Raw genomic sequence first — 22,484 nt, 5'->3', positions numbered from 1 at the left:
TATTACAGATATAGAAAATAAATTAGTGATCACTATGTATGTCTAGCTTTCAAAGTCTTCTCCAAAGAGGTTAAAAATTCTGCATCTTGGGGAGTGCCAGATGAGAAAATAGGGTCGATAGTGTTGTCGTCTTGTATTGACTCGCCAGGAGTCTCAAAGGGCCGATTTTCTTGAATGAACACTTTCTTTTCGTTTTCAAGGCTATAAATTCGTTGTAAACTCTCCTCTAACTTTGCTTGCAATTCTTCTTTTGACATCCCGTCTGCCTTTCCGTTCCCAAAGATACTGCTCTTCGACTGGTCGATATCATCATCAGTAGTTGTCATGTGTGTGGAGGCTATCAAATCAGACAAACCAGACACGTTTGAATTCACTGAATTCATTGAATAGCGGCTGGTAGAGTTGCGCGTGTTTCTCTTTGTCAAAGCATCTAATGTACTTTGATTGTACGTTCCATGCGCTGATGGTGAGACGCCATCATATTTGTCATCGTCTAGATACTCCTTCGTATCTTGAAGTCTATGTCTTTCTGCTCTTGGTTCTTCCAAAACGGTTAGAAGCCCTAGTTGAAGTCCGGTAGACATCCTCTTGTATTTCTTGTCGGATGGTTTCGATGCCAGTGATTTGGGCGGCTGTTCAGATTGAATAGGCGATGAAAGCTTTTTCTTAGAGCTTGAGGAGGTTCGAAATGATTTGAGACTGAAATGATCATCCTTGTTGTAGGAATTTCTTTGCGAGCTCGATTGGGATGAAGCATTAGAGTCCTGGTTCCTAAACCTGGAAGCAAAATCACTTTCGTACTCTTGTACGCATATGTTATACATATCTGCACAAGAATTTATCTCTTTGTTGAACAGATGTAGTATTGACATTCTTTCATCGTGTTCTTGAGCATCGTCGACACCAGCAACGGAGCGACTGTATTTCTTGAAATACTTTAAACTGGTAGTTAAACTCTGAAGTTTATTGATAAGGTTGTTGAGGTTGAGTTCTGCATCAGGCGCCAAAACATCGTCGCTTATCTCACCTTGCTTGAAAGAAATCCGAGGCGACGACAATATGTTGTCATTTGCAAAATCCGTGCTATGCGACGGGCTGAAGAGAAGGTGGAACTTTTTGTTCAAGGAATGTAACTCCTCAAGTGCTGCCGTATGTTCTTGAAAGACAAGTTGCAATGATTTTAGTTTGTCAATCGTGGACGTGTACGTCGAGGTTTTAATAGGGGTTGGAAGGTAGTCACGAATTTTTGAAATGAAAAAATTATGCAGAGGTGGATCATGAATAGTTAGCAACTGGCAAATGAAAAACCTTCTCAAATTATTAAAGTGACCTAATTTAGACGTGAGGATCTCAAGAGACGAGACCTCCTCGATGCTCTCATCGTGCTCTTCAAAAATCCAGCTCATCTGAACATTATTGATTTGACAATATTTTTCGAGAATCTCACCATTTGAGAAGGGTAGAAGTGCACTAATGGAATGCTTCATATTCAACAGCAAAAGTCTTAGAGTTGTGTTCAAATGCTTCGCGAGGTCTTTAGGGTAGCCGGAACTGATCTGCTCCTGCTTAGGTCTATCAAGAAAGCTAAACATTTGAAATTCCTTGAGAGTTATGATGCTAGTGATGATGTCCTTATTAATTTGGCAGTTTGAAAGCATGAAATCGTCAAGGCTGCGCAACGTTTTAGATGAGTAAATGAGAATCGCAGCCCTCTGGAATTTGACAATTTTGGTAGCCATAATTAGCAATAGCTTGAATAGTTGATAATGTTGAGAGGAATCCAATGTTTGTCTTGGTAATAGTCTCTGCTTCAATAAGTAAACAATCAACAATACCGTATCCACAAGGAGAAGAGTTTTTCTGTATGTCCTCGGATAAATTAATCGATAATGTATGTTAGTAATTTGGAGCTCTGATCTAGTATAGTCGAAATTCTTTGTAAGCCTTATACAGAAAGGATGGTCTACTGAATCACGCATCTGCTTTAGGCTGTTCATAGCTTGTTCATTCTTTGACAAAACGAGAGTATCATCCAAAAGGTTGGAAACGACCAAGTTATAGTTGAACTTTTCCCGAAGTTGAGCACTTTCTCGGCCTATGGCTAGATATTTGCGAATATATTTCCGGAAGTTTTCGGTATTGGATTGTATTTGGGTGAAATCATGCTTAAGAGAAGACACTTTATTTTTCTCTTCAAAATGAAAACTATCTTGGGTAAGACTGGGGGAAGAAAACTGGTACAGGGACCGGAAGAATGGGGGCTGGCTCAATTCGCTTGTGGTAGTGGAGTCAAAGCGTTTACGTGGTGGTATGTGCTCTTCGATTCCCCAGTCCGCATCAGAAGGAAGATAATCTGATAGTAGGCTCGGACGATCAAAATTCATGGCACGGTTTTGATCTGTACATTGGGCGGATAGCAGACAAAATCAAGAGCTCTGACGGGAAGTAGAAACCTGATAGGGAGTGAAAACGTCGTGGTGGGCTGTTATTCAAGGATGAAGTAAGCTTCTGTCCCGGCTATCTGGTATATTTTGTTACTGTTCTGGGTAGTGTGTGTTATCCGAGGCGCGATTATAAGAAGAGAATACTACCAATACGCCTCAGGCCACTGTATTAATAAAATTTTAGATAGTCTCTTTAGTAGTTACTTTACGTGCACAAATATAGATGGCTGATGCTTTTTTTTCTATCGTTTTTTGCGAGACGTAGACTGGTCTATGCAACGTGTGTTTATATGTTTTCTTCCCGATGCAGGAGGGGATGCACAACTAAACAAACACACATCATATGCACTATAAGCTGTTATGACGGAAAACTTCCTAATACAGTAGAATTCCGTTTTTCTTCACCCTATGCAATTCTGAGATGAATGACAGGGATAAACAAAATTAGTAGGGATTTCTCATCTAAAATAAAACCATGCAGAGATGAGTTAGTAAAATATGTTGAGTTTATTCTCGTATTCGTGCGTTCTCACTATGGTAGTTTAAGTTTTCACCCAAGTTTGTTAATCTTGATTAATTTCGCAAACTGAAAAACTACAAAAAAAAATCGAAAATAAGAGATATAGTCCACTTAAGCTAGGCAATCTCTGTAACTCACATATAGCTCACTCATGGTTTTCTTTTTTTACATCCACACTCCATAGTGTTCGGAAGAAAGAAGGAAACAGGAAAAAGCGCATATCTCAAATACATGCCATCCCTCAGCATTGCATAGAAAACCATGTTCAATGCCTTTATCTACAGAACACTCCAAAAGAACTAGGATCCGATCACTTTCTTGCCAGAGATGTCGTGCTCGTAAAAGCAAATGTGACACAAAACTGCCTTGTGAAGCTTGCAGAAAAGAAGGTGTCGAATGCATCCGAATAGTCAACGACCGGAGGAAGGAAAGATATTCTTCCGAGTATACGGAGAGTTTGCAGAAGAAGATCCATTCTTTGGAAGGTGTTATAGAAAACATTCGAGATCTCATCAACGTTAAACATGATCACACGCTAGACACAGATTCAAAAGAACACGATCTGAAGTTTAATATTAAGTCACTAGGAGGTGATAAGAAAGAAGAGCCTCTGCAAGTTTTGGACAACCAAACGTTGTCCGTCTACGGACCTACAAGCGTTTTCGATAGTCATTCAGTTGACGAAAGCAGTGATGCCAACCATTTGGCGGAGATTAAGGCCCTCCAGAGCGACCCTCATATCTTACATTGTATTAAGTTATTCTTCAAATGGCAGTACCCAGATTTGAACTCTTTTGTGGTGAGAGAAGCATTTCTTTTGGAATTTTTCACTCCCATGACGAAACCAGTCTACTGTTCAGCTGGTCTAGTATTGGCTATATGTGCTTTGGGCTCAAGAATGTCCGACGATATAGACATTTTCAACAAGTCCTCTCGGTATTATCGTGAGGCTAAGAAAATTGTCATGAGCAGATTCGATAAGCCAACAATCCCAACAATGCAAGCATATTTGTTGCTTTCCGTTTTTGACATCTCACATGGGAACAATTCAACAGGTTGGATGTTGTCGGGGTGTGGATTAAGAATGGGATTCGATTTAGGTTTTCAATTGGATCCTACGGTATGGTTTCTCAAATCTAATGGGGCTTTGAACGATCTCAATATTGCTATTCGAAGTCGCATTTACTGGGGCTGTTACTTTGCAGACCATTTTATAAGTTTGGTTCTCGGTAGACCTTCAGTGTTGAAGATTGCCGATTCATCAATACCAGAAACAGGTTATCTTCCAGACTTGGATTGGATTGCTGACTATACCTACTTGAGTCCAGGAGCAGACCCAAAAGACAGGTCAACCATTATCGATGTCTCGGATCCCTTAAAACATTTGGTCCGCCTAATTAATATATCAACTGATATGCTAAATGATGTTTTCACGCGAGATGGAAGTCGCACGTTTGATTGGAAGAAAAAGGTAGAAATGTCCCAGCACTATAATAATTCTATCCTTCAATGGCGGTCTTCTCTTCCTGAGAACCTTCAATGGGACAGGCAATCACTTCAAATTTCTGGAGAGAATCCTACGAAGATGTTCCTAAGACAATATTACTACATTTTGCTCTTGTGTCTCAATCGACCATTTTTAGAAGCAGCAAACCAGAGTAAGCTCGACCTACCCTCAGCTAGAATATGCGACGAAGTGATTGATGATTTGATGGTATCTATTGAGAGATTTCGCGTGGTTCATGGCCTACGAAAGTCGTCCATTTTCATTGTTTATTGTTGCATCTTATCTGTATCGGTATTGCTCATTTCCAGTTTGAAAAGTGGAATGGAAGGAGAAACAGGGTGCAAAATACAATTTTACTTGAGTGCATTGTATCATTGCTCAGAAATTTGGCCACTTGCTGAGAAGTCATTTAAACTTATCCAGTCACAACTCGAAAAGACTTTTGAGGTTGAGGTTCGGATCAGTAATGGCGAGGTCAAGATTGTGCTTCCGAGCCTGCCAGAAATGGATACAGACCACAAAATCCTTCATTTTTTGAATGGCGAACAAAACCAAGAAACAAAAGACCAAGGAATTGAAAATTATGAGCTTTTTGGAGGACCTCCATTACTATTGACATCTGACCTCCTTACGCAAGAATACGAAAATTTATTCTCTACATCAGTATTAGGATATAGTGATTAAAACTTTCAGGTTACTAATTTTGTAGTGTAGCTTAGAGAAGGGACAAAACTAGGACTTATTATAGGGTATACAAAAGCCAACAAGAAATCCGTGATAGTTTAGTGGCTAGAATTACCGCTTGTCGCGCGGTAGACCGGGGTTCAATTCCCCGTCGCGGAGCTTTATTTTTGTTTCCTTACATCACATTTTTTCCTTCTGTTAGTTTTCTATACTTCCTACATTTCCAACTTAAAGACGCCGACCATGTATTTATTACCTCATTCAGCATTAGATTTCATCAACTTCTTACCGCGAGATAAGAACTTTCTCCCAAGACTTGTCGCCTGTAGACCAAAATTTCCTGCTTCCATTTTGTCCTTCACTAAAGAGACCTTGCTTCTAATGGATGTATGTCTCTTGAGATCACCATGTTGTGCATTTTGATATGCTTGCGTAGCAATTTTCCCAATTTGGATATTAGGAGCGACAGAACTCAGTCTTAAAGTTTCAGTAAGCCAGTAGTTCAAGCCTGTATCGTAGTTCGCTTCATCCTCTTTGGCTCTCCTTAGACTATCAATGCGGTCCGTGGGCTGAGATATGCTCATAATTTTCTTCCAGTTAAAAACAGGGTAGCCTTGTTGTATAGGTTTTGCATGCTCTGCAAGTGTCAGTGCGTCTTCTCGTGCCCTTTCTGTAGATGTGTTAGCAGAACCATCACTGACCTTGCTCAATCTATTTTGATTTTCAATATCTTTCGAATCAAGCGTGTTATCCTCAGTAGAAGGATCCAGAGAAGGATCCATTTCTTCGAACCGAGCTTGATCATACGAGTGATCTTTGAGCACTGAATTATTCGTAGTGACTTTACTTTCCAACGTGTTGTCGCTGTTTTTCCTCTCGCCTTCCTCTTCATCGTCAGATCCTGTTTCATGAATGCTAGGCAAATATGCATCAACAGTTTCTGGCACGGATAACACACTTCGTGAGGAAGAGTAAACTTCTTCAGATTTCATGCCGGTGAATTTGCTGTAGTTTGTTTCATCGTTGTTGAAAATGCTCATGTTCATTTGTGATTCCATGTCGTTGTCAGTGACGAATTTGTCACGATAGATACTTGTATTCGGCTTCCAGTTGCCCATGTTAAAAGTTTGCTGCGAAGCAGTTGACTCTCGCCTGGACAATGCATCCGCACCTCGTGGTACAGGAGGGGGAAGTATACTGGATGAATCAAAAGAACCTCCTTTCTTGGAAAAGCTGTCAAACGCATCTTGTTTGCTAGGAACATCGGGGGGATTCTTGCCCAAATCAGTATTAGATCCATGTCTTTCTACTTCTTTGTTGGACAACAAGGTATGGTCAAGAACAGGAGGTGCCTTTCGTAATGAAGAGTTTCTAGTCAGCACGTTGGATACAAAATCTTCATGTTGTCTTTTAAAGTCTTCCACGGATTTATTCAGTTCAGGTAACACAGGAAGTTTTGGAACAGGTCCCTCTTCCGCCGTAAAGGATGTTTCCTGGAAATCTGGAAGACTAAACTCATGAATCGAATTCAATGAAGGCAACTTGCCAATGCCACTTGTGTCCGCAACGGTACTGGTGTCCTTCTCTTCAGCTTTTGCGTTCTCAAAATCATAATTATCTGTGCTGTCAGATCCAATATTGTTTTCATTATTTTCAGTCATATTCACGTCTGCTTCATCCAAATCAACGGGATTTTTGTCAAACATGGTGGACTGCTTTTCCATTTTCAGCAAGTCGCTTATAAGCGAGTCCAAGGCGTCCGTTTTGATGTGGTGTTTCGCAGGCGCCACCTCCTCTGTCTCATGGGGTACATCTAAATCATCACCCTCATCGTTACTGCTGTGCTGGCTGTTGTAGCCCCAATCATCCTCATCTGAAGAAACGGTTCCTTTGTCGTTTCCAAACGAGAACTGGTCGTTCTTGTTATCGTTTACGCTGTCACGGAAATCATCATCAGAGTCATCATTGTCACTGCTGTCATTCAAGTTCATCCGATCAATTGAGAGAATCAAGGACTCTGGCGCAGGCGAAGTCGCGTGCGGTACAATGGCCGGAGAGGCAAGACGAGTGGCTGAACTTGTTTCGCGCATAAGGGCTAGATGAGTAGCCAGTTTCGGTTCTTCTACTATTTCATTCAATTGCGGAGCAGGCATCATGTTTAAATGCTCGGGCTCCCGCTGGATGGAATCAGCGTCGGAAACGAAACTATGTTCTGACTGCGGTGTGTCGGGAGGCGCCTGGCTCTGTTGATGTGTCGAAAATGTCGGCGTTGGAGGGGCAAAAGACAGATCTTGCGGTGTGGCAGAATTTATTGGCGGCAATGCTGCAGCCTGTTCTGCCTTGGGCGGATCGGCCCGTTGCGTTTGCGGCTGGCGATCGTTGGTCTGCTGGTCGATCTCAGCCTCTTCGTCTTCTTCGGAATCATCATCTTCTCCATCTTCAGCATGCAGCTTGAGTTTGTCGATGGAAAGCACAAGGGTAGAGCCACTGGCAGCCTTTTCCGGAATGGACCCCGTCTGTTGTGGAGAAAGTTGTGATGTAGAATCCGGGTGCGAAGGAGTAGCTTCGTAGTCATAGTCGCCATACTCATCTTCCCAAGCGTCTCCATACGAAGGCACGCTGTTTCTGACCCAGCGAGTGGATTTATGTCTCTCGAAATTCTCGGCCATAGTGGGAGAAGAATGAAGAGTTAGCATTCTGGAATGAGGCTGAGAAGCGCGAGTGACGTGCATCGTTTTCCTGCACGCACAGCCATTACTGCAGAACGGCCGAGCTATACCAAAATAGCCAGGGAACGTATATATGAGAAAGTAGATATTGTAATGAAGGAAACTTCACGTGAACAAATCAGGTAACAGAAGGCTGAGAATTGAGTGGCTCAACTCTGATGCAATGGCGTGTTACACGTTGTTACTTTAAATCTGAGTTTTTTGCTTGCACCATATTAAGTTGTTTGTCAATTATGAGCAGGATTCAAAGGAGTCTATTTTGCTATGAATGGAACGATATTTAGTCAACATAACGCATATACGCAGAATAATCCGTATACTACCACTTACTTCCTGATACAGGGTGCAAGATGAATGAAGCAGCGCTTGATATTATCGAATTCCTGATTTTTTATTCCCCTTCGCCCTGTCACTTTCCAAATGGAGAACAATATTATTATCGTATTCTATAAATACTACTGCTTAGTAGAGACGTTTCAATTAAAAGAAAGTTTTTAAATGCATATACACATTTTAAACTGCGTGAAACTTTAATCGTGTATTCCGAACAAGATCATTCCTACGAATGTAAAAAGCTTAGCCGCCACTTAAAATATACATTAAGATAAAATAGCTTTTTTTAGGAGTTAGATATAAGAAGATGAAAGAGATAAGGAACAGAGAGATAAGAAACAGAGACAGAGTTCAAGATATAGAGAGATCAAGGTATAGAGAGATCAAGATATAGAGAGATCAAGGAATAGAGAGATCAAGGAATAGTGAGACGAAGGAGCAGAGATGAAGGAACAGAGATGATGGAAGAGAGATGATGGAAGAGAATGGTGAAGATGTAGAGAGATGAAATGGTAGAAAGAGGGAGATGTAAAGCTGGAAAGTCGAGAAAGAGATACCAAAAAGACACGAAGAGACGAAATATAGACAACAATTTGCAAAAAAAGAGAACTGATAAGTTGGAATTTATGCCAGAAGAACATGAAAGGTAACATAATCAATTCTTTAGGCAGAAGTAATCGATACGGTACAACACAAATGTAGAAATAAACACAAATAGCACAGGTCATGGATTGGAAGTACGATAACTGAATGGAACAAATGAAAGGAGAAGGAAACTCCCACACAAAGCATTGATGCATTTAGGGGATAAGCGGGAAGAGATGGGACAATAAAACGCAAGAAAAGCAAGAGACGATAACAGAACAAAATAAAGAGAGTCCAAAGTAAAGAGAGCAGAAGAGGAAATTGATAGAGTTGAGAAAGGGAAGAATAGAAAATGCTAAAGAGAACAAAAAGAACAAGATGTGGAGAAAAAAAATTGTGAGGATAGAAAACTGTTTACAAACACAAAAGTAAGCGCATGCAAGAGCTTGTGCGGTCATCAAAGAAAATACACAGATATTTCATCACATGAGCAGAGGGTAATAATATAGGCGAGTAATATCCACACATTTAAATACCTTGGGAAGGGCATTAAATTGTTTGACTTACTCTTACAGATTGAAGTTTCTTAGAGGGATTCTAATTGAAACAAAAGGGACAAAAAACGACAATCACAAAACAGAGAAATCAATTACGAACGAAGGTACTACGACGACGAAGAGATCGATCCTAGTTGATTTCAAAGGATAGTAGAAGTCACAATCGTCCACTCGAAAATGTTGTCATGTATATCAATATATCAATATTTTACATGAAGAACTGTAAATTCATATCCTGAGGGTGGGAGGCACTTAATTGCGGTTTCTGGGAGTACTTTGCCGCAAGTAAGTTACGCATACCATTTAAGAGCGACAAGTACAGTTGGTTTCTGTTTTGCGAAAGCACGGAAATGAAGGCCCAACTCATAGCACCAGTGTTTGCACCCGCTTCCTGAGCGTCTGCAGAAGTTTGATCGTCTTTGCATCCCAGAAGCGAAATGACATCTGCTGGCGACATTTTCGAGCGGATAACGTCGTCTCTGCTAGCACCATTACCAAACTTGGAGACTTTTTTAACCACACCTGTCAAGGACGAAAGAGCGCCTGAGATGTTTCCTGTTTCGTAATTCATGAACGCCTTGAGCGCACCAGCACCGGCATCTTTCCACAAATTGGGTTCCTTCACCACACCTTTGGTGGAGTAGACAAAAGGCAAATCCAATGCGGTACCCAGATGGCAACAGTCAAACAAAGCCATCAAACGACATCCTGGAGGCAAAGGCTTGACCATTATGTCGTGCATTTCATCGTCAATAATTGGTCCACTTCTCTCAAAGTCAACTGGGTAGACACACAGATCAAAGCCCGATTCTTCGTCACCGTTCTGGTCCGGTACCAAACCTCCATGGCTCAGAATATGGAAAAAGTAAGAGTCATTAGGTTGTGCGCCCGACACAAGCCATTGCATGGCACGTATAATATTGTCCCTGGTTGGAACACGAGCCATTTCACGCTGGTCGTCAGTCAAGATCACCATATCATCGTACAGGTATCCATAAAAGTCATGCAAGAAACGACTCATGTTCTTGACATCATTGATACAGCCACGCAACTCGTTCTTTGATCCAAAGTAATTGATACCAATCAACAATGCCTTCTTACGCCCCGAACAGTTAGAGTACTGGAAGGACATGTTGGAGTTACCACCAAAAGACTGTGGTGCCGTGGGTGGTGGTCCCGAGGGAGCTTGCTCATTGTAATGGCCAGATGAGTCGTACGACAGATTTGGTGGTGGCGCTGAAGGCCGCTCATAATGTTGTTGCTGCTGTTGCTGCTGTTGTTGTTGATAGCGGAATTGTTGTTGCTGAAATTGTGGCGAGTTTAGCGATGGTGGGCCAGGTGGGGGACGGAAGTCCTGGTTTTCATACTGACCCCGGTTTTCATATTGTGTGTTTCCGTAAGGCTGATTTCCATATTGGTTTCCATACTGTTGATTTCCATACTGGTTGTTGCCGTATTGGTTGTTTTCGTACTGGTTTCCGTATTGGTTCCCGTATTGGTTAGGGTAGGAACCCTGGTTATAGCTTTGGTGACCGTTGCCAGGAAACATGTGGTCTACTTAAAGTTGGAGGTTGGCAGTTAGAATTGCGCGCAATGACAAAGCCACGATTCATATTGTGCCAATAACTTAGCAAGTTTCTGGCTTGGGACACTGATTTACTTTGGCAACGTAAGCAAAAATGGGATAGAAACAATGGATCTGTAATTACTAATACCTCTATTGGGCCTCCGTGAATTTCAATTTAGTCTTCTGGATGAAATTCGGCAGAGGTCTGCGACACAGATTTAAGCCAATTACATTGCAATTGTTGAAATGTTAGACATCCTGACGGAACCAAAACCATCAATTTTGTCAGTTGGAAACAATTCTTTTACGTTCTGGACATAGTATTCGTCTCAGCACGATAACTGCTGGTATCACCATACACTATCTAAAACCCACATGAAGCGATATGCAATAACAACTTCTATAATAACTTGCGCTATGTCTATTGGCCAAATCCTATGGATAGAATTGGAAACTATTGCTTTTTTGTTCTTCTATAGATTTAGAATGTGCGTGATCATCTTGTGAATACATTTGTAATTTCGAGCTCAAATTACCTCTCAGCGAGTTAGCGATAGTCTCAAAGTTTAATTGATAGTTTTGTCACGTCACATTTGCTCAAGTTTCGTCTACAATTCATCATTTGTACTACAAGACTCCATCAAATGTGACCAGAGAATGAAGTTTGGAAGAAAACGTAATATCTTTCGTGAAATATCGAGCATTTAAGCGTGCTTTCAATCAATTAAATTTCCATTGACGTCGTCATACGAAAGGCACCAAATATCAGAGATACGAAGTGCTCGAAATAGTTACAAATATGCATCAGTTCTCAATGTAGATCAATAATCCATAGTGGAAGACTCTAATTGTCAATGTATTGTAGAATCATTTCTTATAATTTCCCCTCTTGACTGTTCTGGTTGATAATCACGTCCGGGTAGACTCCCGCCGTGAGGTTGCACATTTGCCAAAAGGCTCCATCCACAACCTGGACTGTGCCTGTGACATACGACGCTGCGGGCGAAAACAAGAATACCGTCGCCTCAGCAATATCTTGTGTTGTGCCCCACCTTCCCAAAGGCACCTTTTCCGCCACACCACCGTCTGGCATCAACCGTGACATACCCTCGGTACCTTCAATTCCACCGGGGGCAATACAGTTGCAACGAATACCCAAGGGCCCTAGCTCCACCGCCAATGCATTGGATAGCGCATCAACACCAGCCTTGGCAGCGCCTACATGGGCCTGGAAAGGAACACCGTAGTAATGCAAAGTAGCCAGCACAAACAACACCGCACCTTTGTTGCGGCGGAGCTCCGGGAACGCTGCTTTCACCGTGTTGAACGATCCCAACAAGTCTATTGATACCACAGACTTGAATGCGTTCGATGACAAGTGGTTGAAGTCAGACAAGAAGTTGCCTGCTGCCCCGGCAATCACAAAGTCCACGCGGCCCAAGGCTTCCACCGTCCTAGCGACTGCCGAAGCAATACTCTCGACACTGCGCACGTCAATACCTCCAATACCGATCACCTTGCTTCCAGAGCGCAAGCCCTGGATCTCGAGCGCTGCTTTCTCCGTTTTCTCGACGTTGCGACCAATAATGGCGGCATTGGCTCCAAGAAGCACCAAGGCCTCGGTCTGAACGCGACAAATGGTGCCTGCGCCTCCCGTAACAAACACCACCTTGCCCCGGAAAAGATCTGGCTTCCAGCTGGAATTTTCCACAAATGATTGGTCCAACATGAGCGTGGAAATGTCAAGAGGGAGCCATGGCGCCTTTTATACTTGCGGGCTTCACATGCGAATGCGGGGAAGCGCTTGGGTGCAAACTTGCACATGGCAAGGTGTTGGTGAGACAATTCATTGCACCGAGCAAGGAAAAAGCAGTCTCTTGACACTCTTCTAGATTTTGCTTACCCTGGTAAAAGATGGATTTTCAGCCTCAAAAGCTTTCTATTTCCTCAACAACGTCAGAAGAATCTATTTCGGTTGATCGCGTAGTGCAAATGTAATACAACTCTTGAATTCGCATCGGTTCCCATTATCGGGATCCACTTTTAAGGTCCACAGCATTCAATCTTGCTGTTTTTTGAGGGTTAGCTAACAATGTTACTCCAGCTCAATTATCCTAGGGTTTTCTGTATGTTTATTATCGCGGAACACTTTTGGAAGACACGGTTAGTTAGTGGAGATTCGTTCAACCTGTCGTATTTGTCTCAGCAAATGGGTGATTTTGCTAAAGGACTAGTAATTGAATGGAATTACATCTATCATAGCATATGTGCTCATGATATACAAATAATTCTTGACTCTTGTAAGTGTTCCGAGTATCCAGTACGAATTCCTGCCATTTCTCTCAAGAGAAGAAAGAACGTTTAATGCACTTGCAATGGAAGGGGACAATGCATTTTCTCTCAAAACTATGGACATGAGAGAGAAAAAAACAGATGGATCTGCTCTGATCGATTGCCATGTTTTCATCAATTTACAATACAAAATGCAAGTCATTTCTAATAGATCAATTGCTTGTATGGTCTTAAATAATCCAGTTTCATCTGCAATAGAATCTTGATCTCCTTGTACTTGTTTTATTAGCTCTTGAGTCTATTAATTTGTTCCTCCCGCGGAACAATCACTATACACCATTATGAGAAAGTCTGACTGGAAAAGTAAGGTCACTTTCACAATTCACTGGTACTGAATTCGGTTAGCCAGTTTGCCCTGGGCAACTAAGTCTGTCACTTCTGAAGCGAAACCATACCGTCTCAGGAACTTGAAATACTGAACGTTGTAGGGGCATATTAGAATCCATGTGTCTGCCTGACTCTTTTAGTAAACCCTGAAAGATATGAGCCGGGTCTTAAAGAAGTCCCAAATCGCGTAACTCCTGACAGTGTGGCATGGGCATATTTTCTGCCGCCTCCATCTTACGCTGGTCTGTGTAAAACCAGCCCTGAGCATCCTCCATAAGATTATTCTTCGCAACCTGTTCTCTGCTGCACTTTGCCCGTCTATCTTGAACATAGAGGTTTTCCACCTTGTGGTCGAAATTGCGCAACTTGTTGTCGCTCTTGTGCACAGCAAACTTCTCCCCCACATAAAAGGGGATATGGAGTCGAGGAGTTTCGCGCTGAACAGGGTACTTTGAAGTTTTCGTGAACAGGTATTCTGGAGTGTCTTCACCTGAAAACAAGGATGACAAGAGCGTCGCCAACAAAATGATGAGCACAGGAGCAAGCTGGCGGAGAGTATCGAACATAGATGGCTCTTCTTGGCGTTGCTGCTGCTGTGGCCGTCTAGTTTGGCGACGAGCGCCTGTAAATGGATCAAAGCCGTCTGCACCAAAAGACTGGAAAGTGAAACCGTTTCCACCAAAGGTGAATGTCGACCCTGGACGTGCACCACCACCAAAAAACATGTTGAAAATGTCATCCTGGAACTGGCCGTCAAAGCCTCCTTGGAATCCTGGCGTAGCTCTGAAGGCAGAAGAGCCGCCGCCGGAACTTTGGCCTGATACGCCAGCAAAACGCAGATCGGGATCAGCACCCGTCTGGTCATAAATGCGCTTTTTAGAAGGGTCACCCAACACACCCCATGCCTTGTTGATATATTTGAAGGCCTCACTAGCACGAGGATGCGGGTTTTTATCTGGATGGAGCTTGATGGCTAACTTCCGATAGGACTTTTTGATGTCGCCGTCAGAAGAGGTTTTCGAGACAGAAAGAATCTCATAGTACTGGTGCGGCTGATTTGCCAAGACCCGCGTCACGATCTCTTCTTGCTCTTTGGTATATGACATGGCGGTTTTGATGGAAGGCGGTGGAGAAGAACCGAAATGTTGGCGAGAAGCTATCTGCAGGCACATAAACCAAAGTTGTCAGTGATAGCGATAAACCGGTCGTGCGGGGATGAGAATTCGGAGGCTTGGAAGGCCAGTCCAGACACTAATGAAGAACGGTACAAAACATGAAACGAGGACAGACAGCAAGGAGAGACAGTAGTACAAGATGGCGGAAAGGATAAAAAATTCAACTATTATAAGACAAGACCGACACGAGGTATTTCAGCACAATCAAGGGCTGGAATTCTACAGACTAGAGTGACTTACTCAATTATCGGAAGGAACGCTTTTCCTTGTATTAATCACTGGGGCTCTAGTACCGATGCTGGCATATCTTATCTAGTTGCACTTTAAAGTGGCCAAATGACGTTGTGCCTCTTTTACGGAGTATTCGCGAAAGCGGAGAAGGTAATAAGTCATTAAAAGTAATAAGTCACTAATTAACACTGCAGCTGCATAGTCGACTACTTTTCCTATTTTTACGGACCCCGTGTCCAACTGTAAGTTTAGTTAAAATCAAGAAGACGGAAGGTAGAAAATAGACTCGTAGTCAATCTGACATAGGTTGGGTACCCAGACCACCTGTGCAGTTTCTTAAATCGTGTCATTGAACATGCCTCATCTATCTTATTTTCAGACACTACATGGACAATACCGTTGATTGTATTTTCATCTTTCTCTCAGTACACTGAACATTGGTTAAATAGCAGATATTATACTTCACACTTCGTATACTGTAGCATACATGATTCGGTCCTTCATTACTAATGAGTACAGGTGGGACTGCACCAATTGCACCTACGACTAAGTATAGTGCATTGCTGCTCTGCCGAGCCAAGACTTACAACGGAAAAAAAAAAAAGAAAGAGAGCTCGCTTTGAGGAGAAATGGGCACTAGAGCAATCATGATCCAGGAAAACAGAAGTAACCTAGACGGAAAGAAGAGCCTGCGCACAAATATGCTAGTGAGGCGTTACGGTCATTCTTCAAGAGCCAATTGACAGGCGTAAACCCAAAGAGCCGAGATATGCGCCTGTATGCACACCAGCTACCATATATAAAACAAAATAGCACAGGGAAAACCCAAGGAACTTTTGCAAAAAGCCAACAGCTCACAACCAGATCATTCTTATCAGAAGCATCTGGCATGTTTAAAGTATGGAAAAATGCAGGGGCCCAGACTCGTGGTGGCTCAGCTAAAGCAATAGGCACGCACAGATGCATAATATCGCGGCGCAGCATGTAGGCCGCTACTATTTATTCCCACTAGCCGCTTCTTTTGCATACTACACTACGCTTCCTTTTCTTTGGCAGCTTAATTGTTCATACCGTGACAATCTAGTTCATTTAGTTGCACTGCTGGACCTGCAGTAATATATTTCCTCAGTACTAGTGCCTTCTACCACGGCACATAAGTACAACTGTACGTCAGCCTACCTAACTACATCATAGTACCGGGCTGTTATCCCAGAGTATTCCCATACTATACCCCTAGTACCACGCAAACACCTCAACGTTTTCCATGAAGCTTTTGTCTTTGGTTACGTTGGCGGCGGCCGTCTCCGGTGCCACCGTCGAAAACTTGAGACGCGAAGAAAACAAGCAAGAAACGATTGTACCTTTGCGTCTCGATTTTTCTGTGCTCCGTGGTAGCTCGCCGCAAGATATGGCCCCCGGCCGTGGTGCGGCGCTTGCCAAACGTGATGGCGAAGCGGAATTGACTATTCAAAATGAACAAACGTACTACAGTGCCGATTTGAAACTTGGACTGGACCATCAGGAGGTTTCCGTGTTAGTGGACACGGGGTCCTCCGATCTTTGGATCATGGCTTCTGATGTAGAGTGTTATTCCTCGCAACTGCAGAGCAGTTCCACCAAGAGATCCGTGGGTGACCATTTCGGACGGCGCCGAGCTTTAAGCGAAGATGACTTGGCCCATGCGCTCTTCCAAGAGCAAAGTGACAATACTCCAGACGCTTCGCAACCTCTTCAAGACAAACGTGACACTGAACTGATGGCTTTTCCTGATATTGCCTCTATTTTAGAGAGTTTCACAATCATAGAAACGAATATTCCACAACCTTCTGGGTCTAGCTCTCCCGATGTATCAGGTGGATCAGGTGGGTCCGGTGGCTACGGCGGCTCCAATACATGCACTTCGGAGGGATCGTTTAACACAGACTCCTCAGATACTTTCCATATGAACAGTTCTGCGCCTGATTTTGCAATTCAATATGCGGACGGCACTAGTGCCCGTGGGTTTTGGGGAACTGATTACGTATCCATTGATACTGCCAATGTTTCGGACGTGAGTTTTGCTGTGGTAAACGAAACGGACCTGGGATTCGGTGTGTTGGGCATAGGGCTTCCAGGCTTGGAAACCACCTATTCGGGCACTTCGGGAAGCTACATGTACGAGAACTTTCCAATGCGGTTGAAGAGCTCTGGAGTCATTCACAAAAACGTGTACTCACTTTACTTGAATAAAGCTGATGCACAACTGGGACTGGTTTTGTTTGGAGGAGTGGACCACGCTAAGTATACCGGACAATTGACAACAGTGCCACTCGTGAACATCTACAGCAAATACTATAAAAACCCAATCCGCTTGGACGTGGCATTGGACAGCATTTCCTTCGAACTGACCTCTTCAAACATTACTGCCTACAAAGGCAACTTAGCAGCCTTGTTGGATCTGGGAACCACTTACTCATATCTTCCAACTTCTGTGTTTGAGAGATTTATAAATGTGGTCAATGCTCAAAGCTCCTCCATAGGTCTCTACCAGCTCAGCTGCAGCTACAACACCGACCTGGCATCGGTAGTATTTAACTTTTCGGGCGCGCAAATCAAAGTGCCATTATCAGATTTGGTCATGACATACAGAAACCGCTGCTATCTCACTGTGTTGGAGCAACTGCTGCTGTCGCTGTCGTCTCTGTCTCTGTCAACCCCTGAATATGCCGTTTTGGGTGACAACTTCCTCCGCAATGCCTACGTGGTGTATAACTTGGACGACTACGAGATTTCTCTTGCTCAAGCCAAGTACACGGATGAAGAGGACATTGAGATTGTGAGCTCGCTGGTACCACTGGCAGTGAAGGCGGGAGGATACTCAAGTACCTCGTTGAGCGAATCCTCCGATACACTGGAGGTTACGACGCTTTCGTCGTCGCTGTTGAAGAAATCTGGCGCGCCTCGGTTAGCACCATGGAAAGAAATGGGCGCTGCGTTGATGGTGCTTTTAGCCTTTGCATTAATGTGAACTTTGAGTCAAGGTTGAATAGCTGAATAAAACGAAGGAAACGACACGTGGGGGTACTGAGAAAATCATCGAAGATTAGGAGTGACAATAGCTTTTGTAGCCGAGGCCACCCAACAAGGTTAATTGAGGGTGATTTTTAGTATGAAATAATGTGTGCTTATACTGGGTAGAGAATTAATGTTATTAAGTAATCTTTCGGGGTGAGAAGGAGGCTTCGTTACTACAAACGAATGGGCCGTCCTGAAATAATTTCAGTGAAAACTTTAAATGGCTCTACAATTTCATGAAAGCGATATTGCGTAACTTTTTTGATAGCGGCAACATGCTACAAGCGAAGACGTCAAAGGATCAGTCGCAGCCTTTTGTCCGACCAGTGATACAGGAGTTCACATCTTCCGCACATGCACATGCAGATGCAGATGGGAAGGCATCAGGCTATTGTAGCAAAGACAAAGCCAAAATAATCTCTCCACAAGAAGTTGCCAAATGCCCGAAGAGAATCACCAATTCTAAAAGAAGAAGAGAAAAAAGGATGAAAAGAAAGTGGCCGAAAAACAAGGAGAGTCAATAATGAAAGAAGAAATGGCCGAACAAGGGTTTGAGGAAGCAGTGTGCACCAAAAATAGATGCGCGATTGGTACAACGGCGTGAACAATGTACACGATTAAGAAGCGGCGTCACGCCAAACAGACTTCCTGTCAAGTTTTTCTGAATCTATCGAATTTTTTACAGTTTATTTTTTACAATATTTTCTTTCCCGGGCCAGTGCGCTTTTACTTGTCCCATCGTTGTCGATACCTTTGTCTTGTGCTTTGTGTATCTTCGCCGTATCTGCGCCTTACGTCATTGATCAAACTTGTTGCGCGGAAAAGATTCTCCTGACCACGTCTCACAATCTGAAACAAACAAAACACTAAGTGACTCGCCGCCATATTCGTGTGATTGAAGGCCAAACAGGGTATTTTCTTCGCCGCTATTGTTTTTTTTCCTCCCTTCGTCACTAATTTTTTTTCGGTTTCTAGTCTTGAGACAACACTCCATCTCTCTCCTTCTTTTCCTGTTCTGCACACGTTTCAACCAGGCCCCACTTTTCCATCTGTGTGCAACTTCTGAGGCTCTTTGTTTTCACCCTTCGTTTTGCTGTCTTTACTTTCGCCGCCGTTGAAAAAACCTCGCTTGGCTGCCGATATGGAAGTCTCCCAGTTGTTGGCCATACTAGAGGACCCCAAGGCTTTTGCCGAAAAAGGGGAAGAGCTAAGAGGCGACTTGCTTCTGGCTTTAAAGGCCCAGCAACATCAGATCGAAGAGATATCTACAGATTACCAGACGGTTTGTGATGCAAACAAGGCTTTCAAACTGGCCCTTTCCGAAATAGGAACCGTCGTTATATCTGTTGCCATGGGTGACTTATCGAAAAAGGTGGAGATCCACTCGGTGGAGTCCGATCCGGAGATTCTCAAGGTCAAAATGACAATCAATACCATGATGGACCAGCTTCAGACGTTTGCCAACGAGGTAACTAAAGTTGCTACAGAGGTGGCTAATGGTGAACTAGGTGGTCAGGCCAAAAACGAAGGTTCTGTGGGAATCTGGCGGTCTTTAACTGATAACGTCAATATCATGGCACTCAACCTCACGAACCAAGTCCGTGAAATTGCTGATGTTACGCGAGCCGTGGCACAGGGTGACTTGTCTCGAAAAATCAATGTCCATGCACAGGGTGAAATTTTGCAGTTGCAAATGACAATAAATACCATGGTGGACCAACTTCGAACGTTTGCCTTCGAGGTCTCGAAGGTGGCTAGAGATGTGGGTGTTTTGGGTATTTTGGGTGGACAGGCGTTCATCGAGAACGTTGAAGGAATTTGGAAAGAATTAACCGACAACGTAAATGCCATGGCGCTCAACTTGACGACCCAGGTGCGGAATATTGCCAATGTTACAACTGCCGTGGCTCAAGGAGACTTGTCGAAGAAGGTTACCGCAGATTGTAAAGGCGAAATTTTGGACTTGAAGCTCACCATTAATCAGATGGTGGATCGTTTGCAGACTTTTGCCTTAGAAGTGACTACCCTATCACGCGAGGTCGGAACATACGGAATTCTTGGTGGTCAGGCCAACGTGAGAGACGTTGAAGGTGCTTGGAAAGCTGTCACAGAAAATGTCAATTTGATGGCTACTAACTTGACCAACCAAGTCCGCTCGATTGCCACGGTCACCACAGCCGTTGCCCATGGTGATTTGTCCCAAAAAATTGATGTTCACGCTCAGGGCGAAATTTTGCAGTTGAAAAATACCATTAACAAAATGGTGGATTCGTTGCAGCTTTTCGCATCCGAAGTCTCGAAAGTCGCCCGAGATGTGGGTATTAATGGTAAGTTAGGCATCCAGGCGCAGGTGAGTGATGTAGATGGCTTGTGGAAGGAAATTACATCCAATGTCAACACTATGGCCGCTAACTTGACCTCTCAAGTGAGAGCATTCGCACAAATCACCGCCGCAGCAACTGACGGTGACTTCACTCGGTTTATCACAGTCGAAGCATCGGGTGAAATGGATGCGTTAAAAACTAAAATCAACCAGATGGTGCTCAATTTGCGTGAGTCTATTCAAAGAAATACAGCAGCGAGAGAAGCAGCCGAGTTGGCCAATAGTGCAAAATCAGAGTTCTTGGCAAACATGTCGCATGAAATCAGAACTCCATTGAACGGTATTATAGGTATGACTCAATTATCGCTTGATACTGAACTCACTCAGTACCAGAGGGAAATGCTTAGTATTGTCAACAATTTAGCCAATTCCCTTCTTACCATCATAGATGATATTCTTGATATTTCGAAGATTGAAGCGAACAGAATGACCGTGGAGCAAATCGACTTTTCTTTGCGTGGAAACGTTTTCGGTGCGTTGAAAACTTTAGCTGTCAAGGCAATTGAGAAAAACTTGGATCTTACATACCAGTGTGACTCCTCTTTCCCCGACAATTTGATTGGAGATTCTTTTAGATTGCGGCAAGTCATTCTCAATTTAGCAGGAAATGCAATCAAATTCACTAAGAAAGGAAAAGTCAGCGTGAGTGTTAAAAAATCCGATGTCACCCCTGCGGATTCCGATAAACTTTTGCTTGAATTCAATGTTAGCGACACAGGTATCGGAATTGAGAGAGATAAACTAGGTTTGATTTTCGATACTTTCTGTCAAGCGGATGGATCCACGACAAGAAAATTCGGTGGTACCGGTTTGGGATTGTCTATCTCCAAGCAGTTAATCCAATTGATGGGAGGCGAGATATGGGTGACTTCGGATTACGGCCATGGCTCTTGCTTTTCTTTCACTGTTAGTGTGTCTCAATCCAAAATCAAATATACCAGTGAAAGTGAGCAATTACTCCCATTCAGAAATCATCATGTGTTGTTCGTCTCCACTGAACACTCAGATGCTGGTACCGAACAAATAAGGCAAGGAATTTCTGAGTTGGGATTAAAACCTGTCATAGTCAGAGACATCAATGAAGCTAATCTCACAGAGCCCATTAAGTATGACATCATAATGATTGATTCCATCAATACAGCTAAGGAATTGAGGAAACTTTCTGAGGTGAAATACATTCCTTTGGTTTTGGTGCATCACTCATTACCTGAGTTGAATATGAGGGTTTGCATTGATTTGGGAATTTCCTCATATGGAAATACTCCATGTACTATTTCAGATTTGGCTAGTGCGATAATTCCTGCTTTAGAGTCTCGATCCATTGCACAAAACACTGATGACTCTGTTTGCTACAAGATTTTACTTGCAGAAGACAATTTGGTGAACCAAAAACTCGCAGTCAAAATCCTTGAGAAACAAGGGCACAAAGTTCATGTTGTTGAGAACGGATTAGAAGCATTTGAAGCGATTCGTAAAAACAAATACGATGTTGTCCTCATGGATGTTCAGATGCCCGTTATGGGAGGCTTTGAAGCTACAGAAAAGATCAGACAATGGGAGAAGAAGTCGAACCCTATTGATTCTCTTAGTTTCCGTACACCAATCATTGCCTTGACGGCACATGCTATGTTGGGAGATCGTGAAAAATCACTTGCTAAAGGTATGGATGACTACGTTTCAAAGCCTTTGAAGCCAAAGTTATTGATGCAGACCATTGCAAAATGCATTCATAATATTAAACAATTAAAGGAGCTATCGAAGCAAAATAATAATAATCGCTCATCGGAGTTTGCGAAAAACTTGAAGAAAATCACGAACGACATGCCTGGAGGTGCAATTTCTAATGGTCACGGAAACGAGTTGGCAACTCCAAAGATTGTCGAGTTGGGAAAACAACCACTCAAATCACGTAGCTCCGAGGAGGTCATTCCTACACAAAGAAGGCCTGGAGCACTTTCTGCATCTACTAGATCTTTTACCGACAGCTCGCTAGCGAAGAAAGATTGATCCTCATTAAAAAATGATCGAGCTTTCAT

General features: G+C 43.1%; 8 protein-coding genes and 1 non-coding gene across 9 annotated transcripts; 4 read left to right on the top strand and 5 right to left on the bottom strand. All coding sequences in view use genetic code 12, as the record gives it.

Moving 5' to 3' along the window:
- Nucleotides 1-32: 32 nt before the first annotated feature.
- On the bottom strand, nt 33-2,384 carry FOB63_004669 (uncharacterized protein; the record flags this gene model as incomplete). The annotated part of the gene is made up of 1 exon (XM_002617683.2): nt 33-2,384. One exon carries the CDS (start codon nt 2,382-2,384, stop codon nt 33-35), a length of 2,352 nt encoding a protein of 783 aa, XP_002617729.2.
- Nucleotides 2,385-2,978: 594 nt separating this feature from the next.
- Nucleotides 2,979-5,155, top strand: FOB63_004668 (transcription factor domain family protein; the record flags this gene model as incomplete). The annotated part of the gene is made up of 2 exons (XM_002617684.2): nt 2,979-2,984; nt 3,149-5,155. The coding sequence occupies 2 exons, from the start codon at nt 2,979-2,981 to the stop codon at nt 5,153-5,155; spliced, it is 2,013 nt and encodes a 670-aa protein (XP_002617730.2).
- Nucleotides 5,156-5,242: 87 nt separating this feature from the next.
- On the top strand, nt 5,243-5,314 carry FOB63_005703. The gene has a single exon. It is a non-coding gene; the product is annotated as a tRNA-Asp (tRNA).
- A 98-nt stretch (nt 5,315-5,412) lies between these two features.
- FOB63_004667 (uncharacterized protein) lies at nt 5,413-7,887 on the bottom strand (the record flags this gene model as incomplete). The annotated part of the gene is made up of 1 exon (XM_002617685.2): nt 5,413-7,887. The coding sequence occupies one exon, from the start codon at nt 7,885-7,887 to the stop codon at nt 5,413-5,415; it is 2,475 nt and encodes an 824-aa protein (XP_002617731.2).
- A 1,680-nt stretch (nt 7,888-9,567) lies between these two features.
- On the bottom strand, nt 9,568-10,908 carry MCA1 (Ca(2+)-dependent cysteine protease; the record flags this gene model as incomplete). Its single annotated transcript, XM_002617686.2, has 1 exon — nt 9,568-10,908. The coding sequence occupies one exon, from the start codon at nt 10,906-10,908 to the stop codon at nt 9,568-9,570; it is 1,341 nt and encodes a 446-aa protein (XP_002617732.2).
- Nucleotides 10,909-11,800: 892 nt separating this feature from the next.
- SPS20 (Sps20p) lies at nt 11,801-12,655 on the bottom strand (the record flags this gene model as incomplete). Its single annotated transcript, XM_002617687.2, has 1 exon — nt 11,801-12,655. The coding sequence occupies one exon, from the start codon at nt 12,653-12,655 to the stop codon at nt 11,801-11,803; it is 855 nt and encodes a 284-aa protein (XP_002617733.1).
- A 1,117-nt stretch (nt 12,656-13,772) lies between these two features.
- On the bottom strand, nt 13,773-14,777 carry HLJ1 (type I HSP40 co-chaperone; the record flags this gene model as incomplete). Its single annotated transcript, XM_002617688.2, has 1 exon — nt 13,773-14,777. One exon carries the CDS (start codon nt 14,775-14,777, stop codon nt 13,773-13,775), a length of 1,005 nt encoding a protein of 334 aa, XP_002617734.1.
- Nucleotides 14,778-16,275: 1,498 nt separating this feature from the next.
- Nucleotides 16,276-18,018, top strand: SAP9 (aspartyl protease; the record flags this gene model as incomplete). Its single annotated transcript, XM_002617689.2, has 1 exon — nt 16,276-18,018. One exon carries the CDS (start codon nt 16,276-16,278, stop codon nt 18,016-18,018), a length of 1,743 nt encoding a protein of 580 aa, XP_002617735.2.
- A 1,188-nt stretch (nt 18,019-19,206) lies between these two features.
- On the top strand, nt 19,207-22,455 carry NIK1 (Nik1p; the record flags this gene model as incomplete). Its single annotated transcript, XM_002617690.2, has 1 exon — nt 19,207-22,455. One exon carries the CDS (start codon nt 19,207-19,209, stop codon nt 22,453-22,455), a length of 3,249 nt encoding a protein of 1,082 aa, XP_002617736.1.
- Between the last annotated feature and the right edge of the window lie 29 nt (nt 22,456-22,484).

The sequence above is a fragment of the Clavispora lusitaniae genome (assembly GCF_014636115.1).
Source record: "Clavispora lusitaniae strain FDAARGOS_655 chromosome Unknown tig00002663_pilon, whole genome shotgun sequence".
NCBI classification, from domain to species: domain Eukaryota; kingdom Fungi; phylum Ascomycota; class Pichiomycetes; order Serinales; family Metschnikowiaceae; genus Clavispora; species Clavispora lusitaniae.
This window is presented reverse-complemented; position numbering and strand designations above follow the sequence as displayed.